Raw genomic sequence first — 13213 nt, forward strand, 5'->3', positions numbered from 1 at the left:
AGTGAATGAATGAAAGATAATCAGGTTGGTCACAGTCCATGTCCTACATGGGGCTCACAATCTTAATCTTCATTTTACAGATGAGGTAACCAAGGCACAGAGAAGTGACTTACCCAAGGTCACACACCAGACAAGCAGTGGAGCCGGGATTAGAACCCAGGTCCTTCTGACTCCCAGTTCTGTGTTCTAACCACTCGTCCATGCTAATTCCCCAAAACAGTATTTTTTATTAACTATGGTATTACTATTATTATTATTGGTTTTTATTAAGCGCTTACTATATACAGAGCACTGAACTAACTGCACGGGAGAGTACAATACAACAGAGTTGTTAGACACACTCCCTGCCACAAGGAGCTAGAAGGGGAGACAGGCATTCAAATAAATTACAGAAAAAGGAAATGGCAGAACTTCCTCCTTCTCCTAATTTTCCAGACAGATTTTCCCTTCCAATCCATCAGCCACCTCTAGCAATTTCAAGTTATTCTAGACTCTCCCTCAGCATTTGATTGTACAGTTAATTTATTTATTCCAATTTACCAATTTGCAAATATTCTTCAGGCTGTTTCCTCCATTTGAGTGTAAGCTCCTCGTGAACAGAGTACGTATTCCACGCTTTTGTTATATTTTCCTAAGTGGTTATTACAGCACCCACTGTACCCAGTGGGTGCTCAATAAGTACCTTAATTACCACTATTGCTACTACCATTATTAAAGGGTGTTTTGTAGGAAATTACTGAAAAAACCTTCTATAAAGACTAAGTTCTGAGGAAGTCACTATTAAACAAAGGGTGTTTTTAGAAAAGAACCGAGAAGATCTTACAGCAGGATTGTAAGTTCTTCAGGAGTCACTACTAGTGAACAAAGGGTGTTTTAAGAAAATTACTGAAAAAAAAAACTTATGTAAGAACTGCAAATTCTGCCGAAGTCATTTGAAGCAATAAACCTCAAAAACATTTCTGTTGTGTTCTACAAGATCATAGTTTTCCAGGCCACTTAAATCCCTTTAAATGATACCACATAATACTCCTGGCCCTGTAGACTTCCATATATTCTGGGCACCTTCCAAACAACAAGCGGAAAATAGCCTACTTTAATTGTGAGTGCGGGCTGTGTGTGTGTGTGTGTGTTGGGCGGTGGGGTGGCATATGCGCACATGTGTGTTTAATCTTTGATCTTTGGAAAGAAAACGAGACTTTGGAGCTCTTGCTTTTTTTAGCAAGTTGTGAACTGAGAAGGCCCAGATGGTTTTCTTTTGCACGGAGGTTGACGCAGTTCCCTGAAATGGTTTGCTCAGGTTCACTGGGCCTGGTCTGCCGTATTCCTACCTCGCCAACCTCTGAGTCCCAGGACTGAATCCCGGTGAGGGTTAATAGGAAATGGGAACAGCGTCAAGAGGGCGAGGGCTCAGGTCGCCCAGCTGAAGGGGACCGAGGAATGTTTGGAGAACTGAAAATCCAAACGATGGAACAAAATGGTGTCAGGCCTGTGGGGTGGGGCCTAGGTTTATCCAACAATCATCCCCCCACCTTTAAGGCCTTAATTAAAGCACATCTCCTCCAAAAGTCTCTCCCTGCTAAGCCCTCCTTTCCTCTTCTCCCACTCCCTTCTGCATGGCCCTGACGTGCTCCCTTTATTCATTCCCCCTCCCAGCCTCACAGCACTCATGTACATAGCTGTTATTTATTTATATTAATGCCTGTCACCCCCTCTAGACTGTAAGCTCGTCGTGGGCAGGGAATGTGTTGTTTATTGTTCTACTGTTCTCTCCCAAGCGCTTAGTACAGTGTTCTGCACACAGTAAATGCTCAATAAATAATATTGACTGTCTGGATTTTCCACACCTCTGGCACCACCCTTACTCTCCAAATCCTTTCTTTTCAGTTTTGAGAGGATCCTCAGAGGGTACCAACTTGCCACCTCTTCCCACCCTCCACCGACATATACATTTCCCTCCATCCTGACCACAGCCATTCCTGAGAGCTGAAGGTACATGGGATAGACACTAAGTTGCCCACTTATTTGAATCTCCCTCAGTTGGGCATCTCTCTCCATCCCAACAGCTTTGTCATTGTACCACAGCTGTGGCTAGAGGTGGGCCTAGCATTCTGAGCCCCAAGGAGTCTGAAATTCTGCCCCTCCGGCCACAACACCCGGCTGATTTTTCTTTTTATTGTGTGTATTTGTCCTTGTGTATGCTGTTTTGGTGCTGCACTGTTTCATTTCTCCAGAAGCCTCCTGAGGACAGCGAATGGGTCTACCGGCTCTATGGTACTCCCGAGCGCTCAGTACAATGCTCTGCACACAGTGAGCACTCAGTCAATACCATTTTTTATGAATGCTAAACCTGATTACGTTAAATCAGGTTGGACACAGTCCCCGTTCCACACGGGGCTCAAAGTCTTAATCCCCATTTTCCAGATGAGGCAGCTGAGGCCCAGACAAGTGAAGTGATCTGCCCAAGGTCACACAGTAGACAAGCGGCAGAGCTGGGATTAGAACCCAGGTCCTTCTGATTCCCAGGCCAGTGCTCTATCCATTAGGCCACACTCCTTCTCTGATGACTGACTCAAGTCCCCTCTTCCCCACTATATGCTTTTAGATTGTGAACTGCCTGAGGGCCAGGGACAGGGTCTAATTCCCAACTGTGTATTCTTCCCAGTGCTTAGTACAGTGCTCTGCACCTAAAAAGTGTCTAATAATTATCACTGTAAGCATTGCCCTGACTTGCTCTCTTTATTCATCCCTACTCCCAGCCCTACGGCACTTATGAATATATCCATCTTTTATTTACTTATAATAATGTCTGTCCCCTCCTCTAGACTGTAAGCTCATTATGGGCAGGGAATAATAATAATAATAATAATTTTGGTATTTCTTAAGCGCTTACAATGTGCCAAGCACTGTTCTAAGCACTGGAGAAGATACAAGGTGATCAGGTTGTCCCATGTGGGGCTCACAGTCTTCATCCCCCATTCCCCCCGCCTTACCTCCTTCCCGTCCCCACAGCACCTGTATATACGTCTGTACGTATTTATTACTCTATTTTATTTGTACATATTTATTCTATTTATTTTATTTTGTTACTATGTTTTGTTTTGTTGTCTGTCTCTCCCTTCTAGACTGTGAGCCCGCTGTTGGGTAGGGACCATCTCTAGATGTTGCCAGCTTGGACTTCCCAAGCACTTAGTCCAGTGCTCTGCACACAGGAAGCGCTCAATAAATACAATTGAACGAACGAATGAATCCCCATTTTACAGATGAGGTAACTGAGGCACAGAGAAGTGGCTTGCCCAAAGTCACGCATGAGAAGCAGCGTGGCTCACTGGAAAAGAGCCCGGGCTTTGGAGTCAGAGGTCATGGGTTCAAACCCCGGCTCCGCCAATTGTCAGCTGTGTGACTTTGGGCAAGTCACTTAACTTCTCTGGGCCTCAGTTACCTCAACTGTAAAATGGGGATTAAGACTGTGAGCCCCACGTGGGACAACCTGATCACCTTGTAACCACCCCAGTGTTTAGAACAGTGCTTTGCACATAGTAAGCGCTTAATAAATGCCATCATTATTATTATTATTGTTATTATACCGTCGCAAGTGCTTAGTCCAGTGCTCTGCACACAGTGGGCGCTCAATAAATCTGACTGAATGAAAGAACGACTCCTCCTGGGACAGAACCAAGGGAGACCGCCCTTACCACACAACTTGTTCTGGAACACGGAGGTCAGCGACTCGATCTGGCTGAAGTTGGCCACCAGAAAGACGTGGTCTTGGTGGGGTTTGCTCCCGATGGATTTCAGGGTGCTGTAGTCCACCTGCCCGACTCCTATGGCGAAGATGAGAATGCCCGAGTTGCGCGCCTTGGCGGCCACCTCTGCCACGGGATCCTGGGGCCTCCCGTCCGTCACGATCATGATGATCCGGGGCACGTTGTCCCTCGGGGGCCGGGCCCCCTCGCCCTCCGAGAAGGCGATGTTCACCACGTACTGGATGGCCAGCCCGGTCATAGTGCCGGTCCCCAGGCGCTTCATGGCCTTGACCGCCCGCTCCACCTCCGACTTGCGCCCGTAGGTCTTGAGGGAGAACTCGTTTTTGACCGTGCTGCCGTACTGGACGAGGCCCACGCGCGTGAAGTCGGGGGCGACGTCCAGGAACTGCAGGATGGTGACGATGAACTCCTTCACCTTCTCGAAGTCGTGTGGGCGCACGCTGCGGGAGCTGTCGATGAGGAAGATCAGGTCCACGCGCTTGTTGTCGCAAGAGCTCTCTAAAAGAATATGAAGGAGACGGCTATTAGAATAATTATAATAATCACCGTGATGATAATTGCATCATTTAAGTGCTCACTATGGGCCAGGCACTGTTCTAAGTGCTGGGAGGAATGCAAGTTAATCAGTTTGCACACAGTCCATTGGGTTCACAGTCTTAACCAGGTAACTGAGGCACGGAAAAGTTAAATGACTTGCCCAAGGTCACACAGCAGATAAGGGGCAGAGCCAGGACTAGAACCCAGAACCATCTGGCTCCTGGGCCCCTGCTCTAGCCACTAGACTACTCATTCCTTCAATTGTATTTATTGAGCACTTACTGTGTGCAGAGCACTGTACTAAGCGCTTGGGAAGTACAAGTTGGCAACATATAGAGATGGTCCCTACCCAACAACGGGCTCACAGTCTCGAAGGGGGAGACAGACAACGAAACGAAACACGTAGACAGGTGTCAAAGTGCTTCTCCAAGCAAAGGATATACAGTCATCATCAAGCAGCATGGCCTAACGGATGGCCCGTTAGTCACAGGACCTAGGTTCTAATCCCGGCTCTGCCACTTGTCTGCTGTGTGACCTTGGGCAAGTCACTTCACTTCTGTAGGCCTCATTTACAGCATCTGGAAAATGGGATTAAGACTGTGAGCTCCCCGTGGGACAGGGACTGTGTGCAACCTGATTTGCTTGAATCTATCTCAAGTACCATAATTATTTATTGCTAACAATTGAGAATTCTAGGACGCGGTTTAGGGATTATGCACTGAATCCCAGGGCTGGATGGGATGTGGCGACCCCCTCACTTGCCACAACTGAGCCAGGCAGCAGCTCTCCCAGTTTCAGGAGGGAAATTACCTTTTCATCTTGTGCCTCCTGGCTGAGAGAAGCGCTGGACCCCTGCTGACACTCCTGGGGCACTGTGAGTTCAGCAGTGGGATGGAGGCTAATAGGGGGCAAAGACCTGCTCTCATCATCATTTTTGTCCTCCCCTCTCCCACATGGTAGGGGAGTGCACATATTATCCTTATCCACCTGATGGCAAGGACTCTTTCGCTATACTTGCCATACTTGATCGCAGCTCCATTTCCAAGGGACCACGGTTCCATCTGAAGGGAGAGGGGAAGAGGGAGGGAAAGGGAAAGAGGGAGGCAGGGGAAGGACAAGAGAGAGGGGGAAGGGGAAAGGAAAGAGAGACAGGGAAAGAGATAGGGGAAAGAAAGAAAGGAAAGAAAAAGAGAGAAAGAAGGAAGGAAAGAGAAAGAGAGGAAGGGAGACAGGAGGAAGAGAGAAAGGGAGAGAGGAAGGGAGGGAGAAAGAGGAAGGGAGAGAGAGAAAGGGAGAGAAAAAGGGGAAGGGAGAGAGGAACGGAAAAAGAAAGAGAGAGGGAGAGAAAAAGAGAGAGAGAGGGAGAGAGGACAAGGAAGGGAGGAAGGGAGGGAGGGAGGGAGAAAGAGAGAAAGAGAGGGGAAGGGGTAAGGAGAGGGGAAAAGAAAATGAGGAGAAAAGGGAAGTGGGAGAGTGGGATGGGCTGGGCAAGAAGGAGTGATGACCCTGGGATATAATTTAGCTCTCTCAGGAACTCCAAGCTGTCAGCAGTGGGGGCAAGGGGGATTTTGGAGGTGAAAATGATGGGAAAAAGTGACAGATAAGAGGAAAGGTGTTGGTGAAAACCTAGCATCTCCCTTGCAAAATAAACTATATCAGGCTAGGGAGAATTCCCTCAATTTGTGCACTGACAAATGGGCTTATCCCGAGCACTCTCCTGGAGCCTCACTGCTGCAGGGAAGACAACGGAGCGCCAAGAATCACAGAGTGTGCACAGTCATAAAAGAGAAGAAATGGAAAAGACCTATTAGGTCATCTTGTCCATCCTGGATGCCAAAGCTGGATTGTTCCTCAATGTTCCCACTCAGTTGCTTGGTGCAGGCTGTCAGGAAGGCGGCTCACCCCTGTAGATTCTGCAGTGTTTTCGGCCTGGCCTCAGACAAGCTTGGAATGAGCCCCAGACTGAGGCCAAGAGCATGTGGGGACAACGGGACACACATAAATGGGCCACACTGAGCCCCAGGAATGAAGAGATACGAAGTGAGCAAGCACTGCCAGCCGTTGTGGAGGGCCGGGCCGGGCCGGGCCCATGATGGTACAGAGGGAGGGTGGGGTGCTTGTTGTTGCTCCCAGATGCCGCGGCCGCCTCTCCCCCGCCCTCACCATGGTCTTGGAGTTGGTGGTCGCAGACCTGCTCAACTGGTTCCTGGGGACCTACATGGAGAACCTGGACAAGTCCCAGCTGAAGTTGGGCATCTGGAGCGGTAAGAAGGGCAAGGGCCTCTGCCCTGCCATAAATTCCGGTCCTGCACCCTGAGGCCCGACTCTTGCTCCCTTGGCCCTGTCTCCTGACACCCTCTGCGCGTGGGGATGGCCCTCTGCCCTTCTCCCCACCTCATCCCCTCCTAGCGCTGGGAGAAGAGCGTGGCGATGCCCGTCTTCTTGTTTGGTTCTGTTGTCTGTTTCCCCCGCCCCCTTCTAGACTGTTAGCCCATTCCTGGGGAGAGATGGTCTCCATCTCTTACCAAATTAGGAAGCAGCGTCGCTCAATGGAAAGAGCCCGGGCTTGGGAGTCAGAGGTCGTGGGTTCAAATCCCAACTCTGCCGTTTGGCAGCTGTGTGGCTTTGGGCAAGTCACTTTGCTTCTCTGGGCCTCACTTACCTTGTCTGTAAAATGGGGATTACGACTGTGAGCCCCCCGTGAACCTGATCACCTTGTATCCTCCCAGCGCTTAGAACAATGCTTTGCACATAGTAAGCGCTTAACAAATCCCATCATTATTATTATTATCATCTCAGGGACAGCTGACTTGGTTCCCCCTCTTCCTCACCCCTGGCAGGGAAAGCAAATGGGGTCCAGAGGGCATAGTGTCTTGGGATTGGACTGGAGGCAAGGAATCCAGTTTTCCTCCTCCTCCTCACGTGGCTATTCCGGACTCTGGAACCCTATCCCTTGTCAAACTGGAGACCTGGAGAGAGAAAAGTCCTCAACACTGCCCTCTCCACTGAATTCAACTCTCCCCCTTCTAGACTGATGCTGTTAATATGTTCTGTTTTGTTGTCCATCTCCCCCTTCTAGACCGTGAGCCCATTGTTGGCTAGGGGCCATCTCTATATGTTGCCAACTTTTGTACTTCCCAAGTGCTTAGTACAGTGCTCTGCACACAGTAAGCACTCAATAAATATGATTGAATGAATGAACAAACTCCCTTGCTCCCCTATCCCTGCGCCAGTCTGTACCACTAGTCTGCAACCTTGCATCACCACAATATGCTTCTTCCACGCCTTTGCTCAAGCTCCAGGTGGACCTTGTTCACCTTAAATTCCTCCTCACCTGCTTTAATTATGTCCTCTTTTCTCCCCCGCCCCGGCCACGCTATTTCTCCATCCTTATTGATTCCCATGACCATTACTCACACTGATTGATTCAGACTTTTAACTCCTTCCTCAAACCCCTCGTCACCCCTGCCCGCCTCTTCTCTTGACCTTATGTCCTGGCTATGTAATACATTGATGAAATTAAAACATCAAGCATGATATCCCCAAAAATCTCCCTTGCTCCTCTCCAGACCCCTCTTGTACCTCCCACTCTCTATCACTGGGTGCTCCTGGAGGCTCAATCTCCTTATCAATCAGTGGTTTCTATTGAGCTCTCACTGTGTGCAGAGCAAACAATGCAACAGAGTTGGTAGACACATTCTCTGCCCACAGTGAGCTTTCAGTCTACAGGGGAAGACATACACTGATATAAATAAATTGTGGATGTGCACATAAGTGCTGTGGGACTGAGGGTGAGGTGAATACCAAATACCTAAAGGGCACAGATTCAAGTGCGTGGAGAACGCAGAAGGAGAGGGAGCCGGAGAAAAGAGGGTTAATCAGGGAAGGCCTCTTGGAGGAGATGTGACTTTAATAAAGGCCTTGAAGGAGGGGAGAGTAAATGTCTGTTGGATTTGAGGAGAGAGGGTGTTCCAGGTTGGAAGAAAGGGTTCAGAGACAAGACAACTGCGATCTAAGCACAGTAAGCAAGCTGGCACTAAGGGAGTGAACTATGCGGGCTGGGCTGTGATAGGAGATCAGTGAGGTAAAATAGGAGGGGACAAGCTAACTGAGCGCTTTAAGGCCAACGGTAAGGAGTTTCTGTTTGATGTGGCCGTAGATGGGTAACTACAGGAAATTTTTGAGGAGTGGGGAGACAAGACCTAAATGTTTTTGTTTTTTTTAGAAAACTGATCAGGGCAGTATAAGGAAGGATGGACCGGAGTGGAGAGAGACAGGATACAGGGAGGTCAGCGAGGATGCAGATGCAGTAGTCGAGGCGGGAAAGGACAAGTGCTTGGATCAGCAGAATGACAGTTGGGATGGAGTGGAAAGGACAGATTTTAGCGACGTTGTGAATGTAGAAATGACAGGATTTGTGGACAGATTGAATATGTGGGTAGTATGAGAGAGCTGTCAAGGATAATGCCAAGGGTTTTTGGTTCTTTTAAAAAAATAGGATTTGTTAAGTGCTTTCTTTGTGTCAGGCACTGTATGAAGTACTGGAGTAGATACAAGATAATTGGGTTGGATACAGTCCCTGTCCCGCATAGGGCTCACGGTCTTAATCCCCTTTTACAAATGAGGTAACTGAGGCCCAGAGAAGTGAAGTAACTTGCTCAAAGTCACACAGCAGACAAGTGCCGGAGCCAGGATTAGAACCCAGGTCTTTCTAACTCCCAGGCCCGTGCTCTAGCCACTATGGCTTGGGGTGGGCACTCCCTGGCCCCCATTTCTTTATACTCAATTATCGAACACCCAAACATCTGCACCCCTTTTTTCTTTGGCATCTTTGGCTGGCGAGGATGTCGAGAGACCGCATTCCCCTGCCGCCCCCCCGGCCACAATCTCTGATACCAAGGTCCATCTCCCAACCATGGGATGCCACTATCATTATTATTGTATTTGCTGAGCACTTATTCCATGTCAAGCGCTGTACTAAGCACTGGGGTAGATGCAAGATAATCCCCTGTCCCAAGTAGGGGTCTTAATCCCCATTTTATAGGTGAGGTTTAGAACCCAGGTCCTCTGATTCCCGTGCTCTTTCCACTAGCCCATGCTGTTTCTCAGTGGTATTTCTGGAGCACTTTCTGTCAGGTAAAGTGTCTATTCTAAAATCCGCTCACTCCCAGGCATTCTTTTATTCCTTGCTGTGGGCTTTGGTAATTCTAGAGTGTGAGCCTACTGCTGGGTAGGGACCGTCTCTATATGTTGCCAACTTGTACTTCCCAAACGCTTAGTACAATGCTCTGCACACAGTAAGCACTCAATAAATACGATTGAATGAATGAATGAATAGTAATAATGATAATAATAGTAACACATTTACTGCTTACTATGTGCCAATCACTATGCTAAGGGCTGTTGTAGATACGAGACATTCAGGTTGGAGTTTGTCCCTTTCCCAAATGTGGTTCAGGCTAAGAGAAACGGAAAACATGAAGCTGAATCCCCCTTTAATGGATGAGGAGTTTCTAGACTGTGAGCCCACTGTTGGGTAGGGACTGTCTCTATATATTGCCAACTTGTACTTCCCAAGTGCTTAGTACAGTGCTCTGCACACAGTAAGCCCTCAATAAATACGATTGAATGAATGAATGATAGTAATAATGATAATAATAGTAACACGTTTACTGCTTTACTATGTGCCAATCACTATGCTCAGGGCTGTTGTAGATACAAGACATTCAGGTTGGAGTTTGTCCCTTTCCCAAATGAGGCTCAGTCTAAGAGACAGGGAAAACATGAAGCTGAATCCCCCTTTACTTTATTACTATTTGATAATAATAGTAACACGTTTACTGCTTACTATATGCCAATCACTATGCTCAGGGCTGTTGTAGATACAAGACATTCAGGTTGGAGTTTGTCCCTTTCCCAAATGTGGCTCAGTCTAAGGGAGAGGGAAAACATGAAGCTGAATCCCCCTTTACTTTATTACTATTTGATAATAATAGTAACACGTTTACTGCTTACTATGTGCCAATCACTATGCTCAGGGCTGTTGTAGATACAATACATTGAGGTTGGAGTTTGTCCGTTTCCCAAATGTGGCTCAGTCTAAGGGAGAGGGAAAACATGAAGCTGAATCCCCCTTTATTACTATTTGATAATAATAGTAACACGTTTACTGCTTACTATGTGCCAATCACTATGCTCAGGGCTGTTGCAGATACAAGACATTCAGGTTGGAGTTTGTCCCTTTCCCAAATGGGGCTCAGTCTAAGAGAGAGGGAAAACATGAAGCTGAATCCCCCTTTACTTTATTACTATTTGATAATAATAGTAACACGTTTACTGCTTACTATGTGCCAATCACTATGCTCAGGGCTGTTGTAGACACAAGACATTCAGGTTGGAGTTTGTCCCTTTCCCAAATGTGGCTCAGTCTAAGGGAGAGGGAAAACATGAAGCTGAATCCCCCTTTACTTTATTACTATTTGATAATAATAGTAACATGTTTACTGCTTACTATGTGCCAATCACTATGCTCAGGGCTGTTGTAGACACAAGACATTCAGGTTGGAGTTTGTCCCTTTCCCAAATGGGGCTCAGTCTAAGGGGAGGGAAAACATGAAGCTGAATCCCCCTTTAGCAGATGAGGAGTTTGAAGCACAGAGACATTAAATGACCTACCCAACAAGGTCGCACAACAAAGTGGTGGAGCAGGGATTAGAACTCAAATCCTCTGCCATCCGGGCCCTTGAACTAGACGACGAAACAAGAACCACACTAAATCAGGGAGAGGGGCCCTCCCAACACGATTTCTTCCAACTTGATCTAGGATTTCCCAGCTTTTTAATCCAGGCCTTTGACCAGTGAGCAAGGAAGCATTTGTGGGTATCTAATAAAATGCTGTCTTGACCATAAGATGACTGCATGAATTTACACACACAGAACCCACAGCGCTTTTGAATTCAAAAAGGCATAGGCAAGAGTCTCATATTCTTCCAGAGGGTGTTGAACAAAAGCCAAAATAAGCAGAAGCAACATTCTTACTCTAATGGAACACAGACCTGCAGAACCCTTGAATTACTTTTTCTCCTCCCCATTGTCTTGGGGAGCTAAGTTTGCCATGCTCTTGGTAAAGGAAATAGTTTGAGGTAATTACATTGTAAATATATACTTTTTAATGGTATTTGTTAGGCGCTTACTATGTGCCAAACCCTGTGTGCCGGGGTAGATAATTAGGTTGGGCACAGTCCCTGTCCCACAAGGGGCTCACAGTGCTTAGAACAGTGCTTTGCACATAGTAAGTGCTTAATAAATGCCACTATTATTATTATTATTATTACTAAATATGTCCGAATGAAATAGGTGGGGGAGGTCAATTTTTTTAATAGCATTTATTAAGCGCTTACTATGCACAAAGCACTGTTCTAAGTGCTAGGGAGGTTACAAGGTGATCAGGTTGTCCCAGGGGGGCTCACAGTCTTCATCCCCATTTTCCAGATGAGGTAACTGAGGCCCAGAGAAGTGAAGTGACTTGTCCAAAGTCACACAGCTGACAAGTGGTGGAGCTGGGATTTGAACCCATGACCTCTAACTCCAAAGCCCGGGCTCTTTCCACTGAGCCACTCTGCTTAGTTTTGGAGGACTATTTTTTAACAACTCCATCATGCGTGGGCTTCATCCCCATTTTACAGATGAGGTAACTGAGGCCCAGAGAAGTGAAGGGGCTTGCCCAAAGTCACACAACTGACAAGTGGTGGAGCTGGGATTTGAACCCATGACCTCTGACTCCAAAGCCCGGGCTCTTTCCACTGAGCCACGCTGCTTAGTTTTGGGGGACTATTTTTTAACAACTCCATCATGCCTGGGCTTCTAATAAATCTATTCTATTTATTTTATTTTGTTAATATGTTTGGTTTTGTTCTCTGTCTCCCCCTTCTAGACTATGAGCCCACTGTTGGGTAGGGACTGTCTCTATATGTTGCCAACTTGTACTTCCCAAGCGCTTAGTACAGTGCTCTGCACACAGTAAGCGCTCAATAAATACGATTGATTGATTGATTGATTCCCTCAGATTCTTCCATCTAAAACCCTGGATATTCTATTTCAGAGAGGTACAGCAAGGGTGAGAGAGAATAGACATGAAAAGTTTTCAGATGTTGGTGAGCGGGAGGGCCCAGACATAAAAGAATGTAGACACACCAAAGCTCAGTGACTGGGCCTGTCCAGAACAGACAAAATCTGCAACCAAACCGTAGTGCTTAGTACAGTTTAGTAAGCACTTAAATACTATTCATTCATTCAATCGTATTTATTGAGCGCTTACTGTGTGCAGAGCACTGTACTAAGCGCTTGGGAAGTACAAGTTGGCAACATATAGAGACAGTCCCTACCCAACAGTGGGCTCACAGTCTAGAACGGGAAGACAGAGAAAAAATCAAAATATATTAACAAAATAAAATAAATAGAATAAATGTGTACAAATAAAATAAATAAATAAATAGAATAATAAATACGGACAAACGTATATACATATATACAGGTCATGTGGGGAGGGGAAGGAGGTAAGGATGGGGGATGGGGAGAGGGAGGAGGGGGAGAAGCTACAATTATTGTTCATTCATTCTTTCATTCAATCGTATTTACCGAGCGCTTACTGTGTGCAGAGCACTGTACTAAGCGCTTGGGAAATACAAGTTGGCAACATCTAGAGACAGTCCCTACCCAACAACGGGCTCACAGTCTAGAAGGGGACAACAAAACAAAACATGTAGACAAGTGTCAAAATTGTCAGAACAAATAGAGTTAGAGCTATATGTGCATCATTAAAATAGAATAGTAAATATGTACAAGTAAAATAGAGTAATAAATCTGTACTACTATATACAAGTGCTGTGGGGAGGGAAAAGAGGTAGGGTGGG

General features: G+C 46.7%; 1 protein-coding gene across 2 annotated transcripts in view; it reads right to left on the bottom strand.

Moving 5' to 3' along the window:
- The window catches only part of MATN2 (matrilin 2), a 201350-nt gene that overhangs the window by 130700 nt on the left and 57437 nt on the right, over positions 1-13213 (bottom strand). For both annotated transcript variants that reach the window (XM_038745876.1, XM_038745875.1), the window contains exon 3: positions 3693-4262. In XM_038745876.1, coding sequence (XP_038601804.1) covers positions 3693-4262 — 570 coding nt within the window. The remainder of the gene's footprint in view (positions 1-3692; positions 4263-13213) is intronic.

Source organism: Tachyglossus aculeatus, chromosome 4 (assembly GCF_015852505.1).
Source record: "Tachyglossus aculeatus isolate mTacAcu1 chromosome 4, mTacAcu1.pri, whole genome shotgun sequence".
NCBI classification, from domain to species: domain Eukaryota; kingdom Metazoa; phylum Chordata; class Mammalia; order Monotremata; family Tachyglossidae; genus Tachyglossus; species Tachyglossus aculeatus.